We start from the raw sequence: 12,816 nt of genomic DNA, 5'->3' as shown, positions 1-12,816 counted from the left end.
TTGGGGGTGATGTGTACCGTACCCGACGCCGCAAAAGAAGGTTTTCACCTTGCAGCGACAGGGCTGGAGGGGGGAGGGGAGAGACGGGGTCCTCCTCCATGCTTCCGCGCGTGCAAGCCTGTCGGAAGACGTGGGCGACGATTCTCCGCAAAGTCCGCTGGGTACAGGTTTATTATCCATCCATTGCCAGGCCAGTGATAGGTGTGTGTGGCCCGTGGGTGTGGGTGGGCGCGCCGCCGTCAGGAACGGACCGCTGGGATCTGGGCCGAACTTCCAACGATTAGCAATCAGCGCGCGCGCGGCCCCAGCGGCCCCCCCGTGGGCGCCCATCAGCACCTTGAGCGGGCTGGTGCTGGCGCTCCCCAACCCACGACGCCCGCGTCATCGATTCGCTGGCAGAGCCAAGTGGCATGGGCTGGGAGGCTTTGGTCCGCGCGTGCACTCTGGGGATTCGGGATTCGGCCAGACAGCGGAACCCCAAGCCCTGTTTTGCTGGTACGGTACCAGCGAACATGGATGGATGCAGCGGCGGCGACAGCAGCAGCAGCAGCAGGCAGGTTTGGGCTCTGGTTGATCGCCGTTTCTAGGTGACACGTCCGTCCGTCTTCTGGCACGGCCACCCCCCTTGGCTCGTGGACAGCGCAGACAAGACAAAAAAAGGCCACCGTGGTGAGGTACGAATGTATGTAGGCGGTCATAATACGTTCATTGTGTCGTGGGCGTCGCACGCCCTCCCAGTCCAGTCCCGCCCCGTTCTGCCGGGTCAGGTCCGTCGCTGCAGCCCAAACTGCCACTGGCAAATGGCCCAAGCAGCCACTGTTGGGACGGCCTTTTAGCGTCTCGCTAGCCCGATCAAACTGGCCCCCTCCCCGCCAAGGTGCTCGCGTGGCGCCTCGGCTCCCTGCTCCGTTGCGTGTTGCATGGATCCCGTTGATGCTAGACCTTCCCTTTCCTGCCAGACGTCGGCCACTTATCATCGTCGGCCCTCCATTCCATCCTCTGCTTGTTTTGCTTCTCTTCCCACTTGTCAGACTCTGCTCTGCTCTTGCTCCAGGTCATATAACCCGTATGTGCCACAAAGCTCCCGTCGAAGCGTACCACCAAGCCCCTCTTGTTCGGCCTATTGTGCGACGAGACATGGGATCGGACGCACGTCGTCACATTGCACCAAGATCCCCGCCGTCTCGACCAACACGGCGAGACGCTGGCCAGTCCTGAGGCCGAGCGCGAACCCTGCGCTATATCATAGCGCCCTTGCCTGCGCAATTGACACCTCTGCGTCCGCGGCGGCGCGTTCTCCTGTCGACCAAGCGCTTCATTCGCGACCATGGCGCGCCGTCGCTCCGTCGAGGGCGCCGAGCCCCGACCTGTATCGACCTGGCCATACAGCTTAGACGATGATACGACCGAGTCGACCACGTTGTTGAGCGCCGGTACCGAAGAGGCGAGCGGCGCCGGCGCCAACGGCAACGGTCGCAAGAGCAGCTGGAGCGGGTTCGACGACTTTGAGGGTCTTCCTTGGTGGCGCACGCCTTCTGTATGCAGCTTCCCCTGCGCGGGCAAACTCTACCATCGGTGCACAACGGCGACTGACGCAGACACTGACGCAGGTATTCTGGCTGCTGTTTCCCTTTGCCGTCTTCACTTTGGCCTTTGGCGGTGTCATTGTCCCCAAGCTTAACCTGTGAGTGGCCATCCTCTCGGCCTCGGCTCCACTCATGATCTGAATGTTGACCCGTCGATGCAGGATTCTGGACCTCGTCTGCAAGCAATACTTTGCCGACAAGACCCTCATCGACCCAAAGCACCCCATCGTTCTGGGCAGCGATAACCCGCAGTGCCGCATCCCCGAGGTCCAGAAGCATGCCGCGACCTTCATCCTCGTCCTCAACTTCGTCACGGGCGGCTTGAGCGCCATCATCGCCCCCAAGCTCGGCCACCTGTCCGACAGGTACGGAAGGCGACGCCTGCTCGCCCTCGCGTCCTGCGGCGGGCTCGCGAATGAGCTCATCACCATCTTCGCCGCCAGGTTCCCCGAGACCGTCAACTACCGCTGGCTGGTCCTCGGCGCCGTGTTTGACGGCTTGACGGGATCCTTCACCGCCGGCAGCATCCTGTGCCAGTCGTACACGAGCGACTGCACGCCCCCCTCGAAGCGCGCCGTTTCCATGGGCTACATCCACGCATGCCTCTTCACGGGCCTCGCCTTTGGGCCGCTCATTGCCGGGTATTTCGTCAAGTGGAGCGGCAGCCTCCTCGCCATCTTCTACGTCGTCCTCGGCTGCCACACCTTCTTCATGCTGTTCGCTGGCTTCGTGATCCCCGAGTCCGTCTCCAAGAAGAGGCAGCTCGCGGCGCGAGAGGCCCATCGCAAGGAGAAGGAGGCGCGCGCTCTGCACGTGGGATCCTGGCTGTCGACAATTCAGTCTTCGAACCCTTTCGAGCCACTTCGGATCCTTTGGCCGACGGGGCCCGGCACTTCAACCAAGCTTCGCCTGAATCTGGTTGCGCTCGCCATCTGCGACGCCTGCATCCTTGGAGGCGCCTTCGCCGCTGGGTCGTGCATTGTGCTGTACAGCGAGTACATGTTTAACTGGGGCACGTTTGAAACTTCCCGTTTCGTCTCGGCCATATCCATGGTGCGCGTCGTCGTTCTCATGGGCATCTTTCCTGTCGTCAACTACTTTGGGCGCGTGCGCCCCGCGGCCCGGCGACGGAAGCTCTTGGGTGTCACGCCCGAGGACAAGAACAACGGCGCTGATCACTTGGACACCTGGATCCTTCGAATCGCGCTCTTCTCGGAGATTTTGGGCTGCGCTGGCTACGTGTTTACGCGGTCCGAGGCCCTCTTCTTCGGCAGCGGCATGATGACGGCCCTGGGTGGTCTGGGCAGTGCCACGACCCAGGCCGTCATCACCAAGCATGTGCCGCAAGACCGCGTTGGAAAGATTCTCGGTGCTATCGGGATGCTGCATGCCCTTGCGAGAGTCGTCGGGCCGGTCCTGTTCAACGGCATCTATGCCGCCACCGTGGAGACGTTTCCTCAGGCCATTTTCGTCGCGCTCGGCAGCTTGTTTGTGATTGCGTTCCTGTCAAGTTTCCTGATCAAGACGCACAGTAAGTTGCATTCGCTGCATCTGATATTGCGACGCCCCTGCTGATACCGCGTAATAGTTCATTGGGAAGAAGAGCGCGCCGAGGGTGAGCGCGCGCCTCTGCTGGATGCGCAACAGGGGCGGAGCACCGACGCCAATGTTCGAACCGTAGACGAGGAGGACCAGCTGCGTGTCCAGTGAGGCGCTGCGCGCTCCAAGTACCCCTTCGGTAGGGTAGATGCATCTCTTTTTGTCGCATTTTTTGGGCATTCGTGGAGTTTGGGAGTCTGCAGCGATGTGTTGCTGGATTAGGGATACCTTTGAGGGCCATGTAGGACCGGAGGAAGAGGAGTGACGTTAGTAGACGCGCGCAGAGGCTGTCATGCCAGACGGAGAGTCACCCCGGCTCATATATGGCATCCGCCTCTTGCAAAAAGTAGCGGACGAATAAGAAGTCGTATATGAAACATTCGTGCCGAGGATTCGTGGTTGTGGCTCTGCGCGAAGCTGCGAATGGTGGTGCTTCCATCCCAATGTGGGCGTAACTGATTGATTGAACCGCCCAGAATTGACCCGTCCACCGAGCGGGCGCCCAGTGACGTGTGCCGGCGCCACACCCTCCCTCCTCGCTGACGTCCTTCCTCCCGTCCCTCTCTGGCCGACAGCACCCAAGGCAGCTCCAGGCAGCTCCAGGTACCACACTCAGCCTCACTACCTCATACTGTTTTCTGACATATTTTTGGCGGGTTCGCTTCCCGCTCGGTGTCGTATAAGAGGAACGAGGGGCGGCACGCAGTCGGTCGATCCATCGGAGCATGCTCGCCGCCAGGTTGCGCACAAGAGCCGCCACGAGAGCTGCCTCCTTTCCGCATTCAATTCATAAACCACCATTCCTCCTCGCTAGATCCCGACCTGTATTACCTGTTTCATCATTTGCGATAGCGAGCGCCGCCGCCATGTCTTCGGCGCCGGACGTAAAGGAGGTCAGGTTCGGGCCCTTTGTGGTTACGAAGCAGGTGAGTTTGCCGGGCTCCTAGGACTGAGGAGTGTAGCAGCTCCATGTCCGCGAGTGACGAAAAGTCCTCGCTCGTTGCGACACCACACCGCGGCGGCTGCTGACCAGGCTACGCGCAGGTCTTTTGCGTCACGCCACTCTCCTTCGCGCTCGTCAACCTCAAGCCCATCGTGCCCGGGCACGTCCTCGTGTGCCCCCTCGCCCCGCACCGGCGCCTGACGGAGCTCTCCCCCGCAGAGACGGCAGACCTGTTTACGACGGTGCAGCTCATGCAGCGGGTCCTCGCGCGCGTCTACTTTACAGACCCGGACGCAGGCGGCGGGGACAAGGGCAAGCCCGCGAAGCCCGCGGAGCCGTCGGCGGGGAGCTTCACCGTGGCGGTGCAGGACGGGCCGGACTCCGGGCAGACGGTGCCGCACGTGCACGTGCACGTCATCCCGCGGACGAGGGGCGACCTGGGGGACGCCATGGATGAGATTTACGTGCGCATGGCGGGCGAGGAGGGGAACGTGGGCGGCGCGCTGTGGGATGTGGCGACGGCGACGGCGAAGAGGCCGGTGCCGGGCGGGGGGATGCCGCGCATTGAGGACGTGGCGCGGAATGTGCGCACGGAGGAGCAGATGCATGAGGAGGCGGAGAGGTATAGGGCGGTTCTGCGGGAGATGTACGAGGAGGAGAGGGGGGTTGAGCCGCCGCCGTTTGTGGCGGGGACGGGGACCAAGGCTGGGGTGTGATGGCCTTGAAATGGGCACACGATGCGGCTGTTGGAGTTTTATGGTATGCGATGCTCTTGGTTGCAGTCATCGAGGGCTGCAATGGACGCCGCAATGGACGAATACACTAAGTCGGTAGAAGAGAGCAGGAGATACAGACTCAACACTCAGACGCAGCCATCTTCGATTACCGGCATGTTGCCCTTCTACCCTCGCCAATAAAGTCATCCACGATGCAGCCGCCCTCTGCTGTGGACTAGGAGGAGTGGTTGTCAACATACGGCATCATGCAAACAGGTAGGGGCAGCGCGATGGTCGTTTTGACCCTTACCGTTCCCTCGGTGCATTTGGCGGATAGAGTTGGCGCATCGCTGCCAAGTCAAAAATGTCCGCGACAGCTTAGCAACGGCACTCTCCATGTATTGTCGGCCAACTCATTTTCTGAACGAGTCGTCGAAGCGCCCGCTGAGGGTATCACGGGGCAGGGGCTGACTGACGACGATGGAGGCAAAGGAGACGCCTGGCCGCAACCAACATGAAGGCATATATTCGAACAAGGAATAAATCCGCAAACCACACAAATCCGCCCTTCATTACCAGCAACGCGCCTTCTCCCCCCACGGAGCATTGCCGTCTCTCAAGCAGCCGCCCCCCTCCGTGCACTGAGAGCAGGGAGGCACATCAGTCAGTACGTTTTTTGCACCCACCAGACCGCGACAGCGCGACGAATTCGCAGACAGAATGGGCATTCACGTACGGTTCCCGCATAGCACCGGGCGGATCCCGAACGTTTCGACACATTCCAGCGCCGATCCGCCGAACCTGCCTGCTTGTACGCATTGGCTCTGGAGGGTCGGACCTCCCATCGGTAAAAGTTGCAGATCTGCGTCTCTACAATGCACTTTGTTGCGAGACTTTTGTCAGCGCGACGCCGCCACTCCCCCATCCTTCTCTCCTGTGCTGTGGGCCGTGTGGAAAACCGACACAGACGCAGAGTGGGAGGGGACGTGAACGAGCCTCGAATAAAAGAACGTATAGGAGGGGGGCGGGGGGGGGGGGGGGGGGGGGGGCGGGGCTAAATCGTACCTGTCTCCCTAAAAGAACCCCGTTCATTTTGAGGACAAAAGACCTGGCTTCCTCTTCTGAAGCGAAACTCGGCATCCACAGCGCCGAGTCGGTGGCGGATGAAAGGCCCGGGGAGAGGACCAGGAGGGCGAGCAGCGAAGACCAAGCCATGTTGAGCGACGACGAAGATGTAGGTCAAGAGTTGGGAAGAGACGTGAGTTGGCAGTGGCCCTGGGGTTTCTAAAGGTTTCCGGACACTGCGGCTGTCATTGCGGTTTCTTATATATACATATATATATATATATATATATATATATATATATATATATATATCGCGGAAACTAGCTTTGAGTAAGATTCCTGGGGACAGATTCGGGCGACAGCAACTGTTTATCCATTATTTGCCAACTTGGTTCTGGAAATATCGCAGCGGTGGGCGTTGGGCATGTCATTATTGGGTAAGAGGTTCACTGACGGTGGCGGGGATGCTCGCATGGATGCCGCATTTAAGAAACCACTACTCTCAAGGAACACGTACAAAATACATCCAAGTGCGCAAGAAGATGCGCAGCTTACATACAATACGTTGCCCATTACCAGCATCGTATAACCTGGCCATTCGGCTGACTGTAATCTAATAAGCAGCCGCCCCCTTCTGTGCACTGGAAGAAAACAATAGTCAGTATAAGTGCATCAGTGACGCGCACGGGCAGGGGGAACGCGACGAATATGTTGCGTGGACGCATCAACCGGTGCTCTCTTACCTGTCCCACCTGGCAGTAGACGGTTACTCGGTCCGCTCTTGCCTGCCAGGGCCGCTCGGGCGTACTCGAAGGGTAATAACGGACTTGGATTCGGTGGTACACGCATGCCTGTATCGTTGCATCGCACTTGGTGTTTGCTCGACTTGTCAGCGCGTTATGGCCTTGCCGACGCCCGAACAGGTACAAAGATTTGTTTGGTTTTTGGGGCGGGGGGGAGGAGGGGAGGGGACTCGAATCGTACTTGTTGTCCCATGATGAGCCGGTTGGATTGTTTGGCATAGAACCTAACTTCTGCTTCTGTTTTGAACCTCGGATAGGTTTCCGGTGGGACGGCAGATGAGAGCCCAGGAGAGATGAGCAAGAGTGCCAGCAGAGGAGATAAGGCCATGATGACTGAGACAAGGCGCGGGCTAGAAATTGTGAAGAAGGCGTAAGGCCTCAGTTCCCTGGTTTCTGAAGGTTTCGGTCACATCAATTGCCATGGCTCTCTATATACCTCGTGGAAGCCGGCTCATCACTGTTGAATCAGGAACTCGATAGAAGCTGGGATCATTAGCAGCACCTTGTTGCCTTAAAAAAGCAAAATATTGGCCAATGTATTTCATGAAGAAACCTTAATGACTGGCGCTGCGTGCGTCATGGTGAAGTAAGAGGTTGGCGGTGATGACCGCGCGTTGCCCCGAGCGCCGCAAGTTCACAACGTCAGAGTGTATCCCCTCGTCTGCGGGTCAACTCGCACTTTCGTCTTCCAGAGCTAATGTTTGAACGCGGCTCGTTGACCGGCCAGGCGAAATCTTCGCTTCCATGCCTCTTCTGTACTTCCAGTTCTGAACATAAGGATTACATGCGCATCGGTAACGCTCAGGTCTCAGGAGGACAGATCCTCGCTCTCGCCCGAGGAGACTATGTTCCCGATTGAGAGGGACCGCCGCGGTGCGCCGCAATCCCAATGGGGACGCAGCCACATCAGTGCGTTACACGGTCCTGGGGCTTGAAGCAGCTGCGCTGCGGGCGGTGTCCGTCTGAAACGGGCGATTGCTTGGTGCTGCGGCGATTGCCCGCGTGCGGCTGCACTTGCCGCCCGCCTGCTGCGGGTGGCTTACAGTATATGGGATGCGAGCGACAAATGGCGAGGCTGGCTCGCGCCATCGCCGACATGACACGTCAAACGACGAGATAGTCTGTACATCGCGAGTTCCGTGTTAGCCGGGTTTTGTCTGAGGCGGCCCAACGCTTTCCGGTACGCAAGACTGCACACGAGTCCGCTGGGTTGCTGGCGAAAAGGCCCGACGGGCTGTTTCGCGACCTCAAGCAGGCTGCCGCTGGCGAGCATCGTGCGACGTCGAACGGCAAACCTGGACAGCGTCAAGTTTAGTTCAGTACAGTACAGGCAATGATATACCGAACCCATGACTGTCGCCCTCCAAGACGTCCCCTGCGCCTGTGTTGGCTGTCGCGGATGACTTATTGGGACGGCGGGCGAGAGCAAACCGCGAAGGGGTGATACGGCAGGACAGCCGGTAGTGGCGTTCGGTTTCCATGAGTGTACGCGTCGTTTTGCTTTGATCCAGAGCTGTAACTCAATCATCATCCACGCCTGGCACAGTGAGCACGTGCCGCTCCTCCTTCGGTGCCTCCTCCGACATCCGACTCGGGTGCTCGACCAGAGAGGAACTGGTGTGGTTGAAAAACTCCCCCACCCAGTGCGACTTAATCCCAGCATAATTTACGGGAGCTAGTGCGATCCCTGAGCCTTGTTCCTCGGTAGATGCATGGCGATGTCGGCCAAGTGGGCCTTCCCAGCGCCTCGCCTGCGCCAGACGGACCGGGGGGTCGACGGGATGCCCACACCGTGACGGAGTGGAGGGCACGAAGGACCCGCCATGTCGGCCGAGGCTTGGGCGAGCAGCCACCTCGCTGCGTGTGCCTGGGCGAGGCGACAGGGTGTCGGGCGTCTTCGCGCCGCCATTGGCCTGGTGTAAGTTGCGCGGCCGCCATCGCCTTGATGGGCGACAGACCCTAGTTGTACCGCAGTCGCGAGCGCATCGGCGCCCGTCTGGAGACTGCATGCAGTACGCGCCCAGCAGGTGCCAGATCGAGGCAATGCGGAGACTCGTGCTTCTGGCTTTGTTTTGCGCTGCGTGTTTGGCCTGTCGTGCGGGGTGCCTCCGGTTGCGGTGTGAGATGTGCTGTTGCGCGTGCTCGCTGCGCTTTGGGCGGCAGAGACGGACGCGCATGACCCGCGCCACTTGGTGACTGATATCCACAAAACATGAGCGGCGACGGTGGCGGAGGAGAAGAGGGCTGCAGCAGATCTCTTGCACAGGCTCGAGGGTTGCATTGGCTGCAACTGCAATGCCGCAGGGTCTTGCGAGACACTCGGAACTCCCGCGACGCCGACTACCGTATGTACTGTCGTCTGTATGTTGGTAGGTCAATTGCCAGCTGCAATTGCCGAGACGACACAGAATCCTGGCCCGCGGACAGAAGCCTCTCGAGCGATCCTGTCTGTTGGCGACGACCGAGCCACGCCGCCGCTCGGCACCTTGCAAGCGCCGTCATCGCCGCGAGTTCGCCTCTGCTGCTCCCACTCGAGCCGCCCGGGATGATCAATACCGCAATTGCAGGGGCTGCATGCGAAGTAGTAGGGACGAACTGTGGCGAGACGACCGAGGAGGATGGCATGGGGGGATAGGAGGATGGGAGGTTGCGCGTGCAAGTGGTTGACGGCGGGGTTCCCAGGTCTGTGCAACACGGATTCTGCAGCTCGCTCGCTCAGCCCCACGGCGTCCAAGTCTGGCGTCTGGGTCGTCGACTCGTCGCGCTGTCGCCCGAAAATATGCAGCTATCCGGCATAGTGGCATGTCGTGGTGCAGATCCACCCTTATCAGGCGGCGCCAGCGCCAGATGTCACCAGACACGAGAAATTGTCGGCGGGGTTTGTGGCTAACCGGGGCTGCCCGGTCTGCCAAGTCGGTCCTCTCGTAATGTTTTTGGTGCCATGAATCAAAACACCATCATCGAGATCAACGGCCTGGCGGAGCTACAGCCCCGACCAAGGCACAGATAGCCCACCTTGGCAACATCCCCCCTTACCAAGGGTCTGCGTGCGGAGTCTCGCTCGTCCTGCAGAACCCGTCTTGCTCCTTTGGTGCTAGAACCAGGGGCAGCACAGCACGCTACGCCTGCACAAGACGAAAGCAACAATTCATTGTCGAGCCAAGGGGCGCCAGCAAACACAGCATTGTCCACGTTGTCGCTCGGCTAGCCGCCGCAGCCAGACAGAGGGACTGGAAGAACAAATGGATGACGGATGCGGACTCGAGCAACGACGCTGCACGACTTTGGCTGTCTCAGACACTCTCGCTGTGAGCGTGAGTGTGAGTGAGAGAGGCAGTGAGACATTGGATCGAAAGAGGGAGACCGGGCAGGCGCGCCCCGCGGACTGGGCCGCTTCCTGCTTTCGCAATGGCAACTCACCGCACTGTCTCACCCGCCCCGCCACACGCATCAGCGCCTGCACCTGCGGGTGCGCATGCACCACAGCTTTTCTGCGCTTGCAGGCGTTCCATGCTTCTATCGATGCATTCAGGCTTTGCGCCGCCCCACCCCAAGCGCCGCATCCCGCACTGTCTTGGACTGTGCGGTCCCCCGATGGCCCGACCTTGAAATACCCTCCCACCTTCTCGTCCGCTCCGCCCTCCTCGACTCCCTCAACTTTTCCTCGAAAACTTCCTTGTTTCGTGCTTCGGTTTCAGGAAAGCCTCTTTTGCCTTGCGATCCGTTGCCATCTTCTCCTTTCCGGGGTTGCGCAATAAACTGCAAAGCCTGCCTCGAGACTTCGAACCGTCGTCTCGTTGGCAGAAGAGTGCCCACTGCTCCCACACGAAGCCAGCATCGTCAAGACTCAACGCCACCCTCGAGAGCCGATCAGGATACGCACACAAACACGCGCGCCGACCATCACCAACTCCGTGCACGTGTCTTGCTGTCGTAAGCCCTCGCCTTGTGGAGAAGCCATGACCCTAACCAAGCAGACGCGCTTTCGCAACCCTGATGACTTTCCAACTCTCCAACTCTTCCTGCTGGGTATGTGCCACCCGAATGCGCCGGCTGTTTTATATCACTGACTAACACCTGACTGCAGCCATTGTTCGCCTTGCCGAGCCCATCGCTCTGACTTCCATCTTTCCCTATGCCTGGGCTTTGGTCAAAAAGTTCAAGATCGGCAGCGAGCAAGATGCCTCCTTCTACGCTGGCTTGCTCATCTCGTCCTTCTCCCTCGCCGAGGCCCTCATGGGCATGTATTGGGGCGGCCTCTCTGATCGAATCGGCCGCAAGCCGGTCCTGATGCTGGGATGTGTGGGAACCATGTTCAGTATGGTCATGGTAGGCTTCGCCTCCAACATGTGGATTGCATTGCTCGGAAGAGCCATAGGTGGACTTCTCAACGGCAACATCGGCGTCATCCAGACAATGGTTGGCGAGCTCGTCACGAAGCCCGAGCATGAACGTACGTTACCTCTCTCACTTCGGACCCTCAAACCCTGTACGTTTGCTGACGCAGAAACACAGCCCGAGCCTTTGCAGTCATGCCCTTCGTGTGGAGCATTGGAACCATCATCGGCCCGTGCATCGGCGGCACCTTTGCCGACCCCCATGAGTCGTGGCCTGATGCGTTTCCCAAGGGCAGCATGTTTGAGCGCTTCCCCTACCTTTTGCCCAACCTTCTCTGCGCGTTCCTCCTGTTCGTCAGCATCATCTTGGGATTCTTTCTCCTCGATGAGACACACCCTGACATGCAACCCCGGGTTCTGCTGCCAGCAGACACCTACGTCTCGGAGGAAACTCCACTGATCGAGACCTCAGATGCCATGAAGCGACCCGCCGTGGATCTGCGAGCCGAGACGTATGGCACCATCCGAAGCGTCAACGGGCCCAGCCAAGACTGGAACGACAGGCCCATGGAGAAGCCTCGCGACGCTGCACCTATCTGGAACAAGCGCGTTGTTGGCTTCATCATTGCCTTGTCCATCTTCACGTACCACTCCATGACCTACGACCACCTCATGCCAATCTTCTTCGAGGACGACCGCGCATCGACGGCCGCCATGGCCAGCATTCCGTCTCTTTTCAAGTCATCTGGCGGTTTGGGGCTCTCTCTGCGCGACGTGGGAATGATCATGGCTGTCAACGGCGTCATTGCCCTGTTTGTCCAAGCTGTCATCTTCCCGCTCGCCGCGGAGAGAGTCGGTGTGTACAAACTCTTCCTCATTGTCACGGTGCTGCACCCCATCGTTTACGCCGTTGTCCCCTTTCTCCTCCTCGTTCCTGAATCCCTCATTTTCCCCGCCATTTATACCTGCCTTGCCATCCGAAATATTCTCTCCATTACCCTTTACCCTCTCCTCCTTATCCTCATCAAGGAAGCAACCCCGACCTCCAGTGCTCTGGGTAAGGTCAACGGCCTGGCTGCCAGCGCCGGCGCCGCATGCCGGATGATCGCCCCGCCGATCGCAGGTTATCTCTACACCTATGGCAGCCGGATGAACTGCACTGCACTGGCCTGGTTCGGTAGCGTCATCGTTGCCGTGTTCGGAGCCGTGCAGTGCTTCTCTGTGCCACGCGAGCGAAACGACGACCGGACCGAAGAGGGCGCAGTTGCACAGCCCAAGCAGAGGCCAACCGTTATCGCTACTGAAGTTTCAGACGACGAGCAGTGATTGCTCGTTGTTTTGCGACTGAGTCCCGACCCCCCGTGGAGTTTGCTGTCCACCCTCGAGTGCTACTCTCCCCCAAGAGTGACGAGGAAACAGTTGACCATTTAGCAGTTTACGAGCGACGAAGGCGATGAGGAAGGCACGTGGTGTGGTGTTGTCTGATGAGAACGATGCTCTTTCAGCGAGTTTTGGCGTGCTGTTGCAATAATACCCATGGTAGATCGTGTCGTTGGCGAGACTAGCATTGGCATGGGTCGGCGTTTGGAGCATGCAAAAGTTGTACTCTACTGCTTTTACTTTTTTCCAACCTCACGAATAGAATGAGGCAGAGCAGGTACATAGCAGGCAGACAGGTAATAGAATTGCTTTGACGGTATGCGCCATGGTGTAGTGTCTGTGATGCACCGGATTACGATGTGACCTTCAAAGCCAAGCCTACGTTTT

The 12,816-nt window shown here is 59.2% G+C and overlaps 3 protein-coding genes across 3 annotated transcripts; all 3 read left to right on the top strand.

Annotated features, from left to right (window-relative positions):
- Positions 1 to 1,327: 1,327 nt before the first annotated feature.
- PLICBS_000962 (uncharacterized protein) lies at positions 1,328 to 3,296 on the top strand (the record flags this gene model as incomplete). Its single annotated transcript, XM_018317976.2, has 4 exons — positions 1,328 to 1,537; positions 1,611 to 1,684; positions 1,748 to 3,117; positions 3,175 to 3,296. 4 exons carry the CDS (start codon positions 1,328 to 1,330, stop codon positions 3,294 to 3,296), a joined length of 1,776 nt encoding a protein of 591 aa, XP_018183501.2.
- A 755-nt stretch (positions 3,297 to 4,051) lies between these two features.
- On the top strand, positions 4,052 to 4,844 carry PLICBS_000961 (uncharacterized protein; the record flags this gene model as incomplete). The annotated part of the gene is made up of 2 exons (XM_065599690.1): positions 4,052 to 4,111; positions 4,230 to 4,844. The coding sequence occupies 2 exons, from the start codon at positions 4,052 to 4,054 to the stop codon at positions 4,842 to 4,844; spliced, it is 675 nt and encodes a 224-aa protein (XP_065455762.1).
- Positions 4,845 to 10,671: 5,827 nt separating this feature from the next.
- PLICBS_000960 (uncharacterized protein) lies at positions 10,672 to 12,375 on the top strand (the record flags this gene model as incomplete). The annotated part of the gene is made up of 3 exons (XM_018317978.2): positions 10,672 to 10,741; positions 10,800 to 11,165; positions 11,228 to 12,375. The coding sequence occupies 3 exons, from the start codon at positions 10,672 to 10,674 to the stop codon at positions 12,373 to 12,375; spliced, it is 1,584 nt and encodes a 527-aa protein (XP_018183503.2).
- Positions 12,376 to 12,816: the final 441 nt, after the last annotated feature.

The sequence above is a fragment of the Purpureocillium lilacinum genome, assembly GCF_023168085.1.
Source record: "Purpureocillium lilacinum CBS 284.36 DNA, scaffold_1, whole genome shotgun sequence".
Taxonomy (NCBI): Eukaryota; Fungi; Ascomycota; class Sordariomycetes; order Hypocreales; family Ophiocordycipitaceae; genus Purpureocillium; species Purpureocillium lilacinum.
Note: the sequence above shows the minus strand (reverse complement) of the source record. Positions and strands in the feature narration are given on the sequence as shown.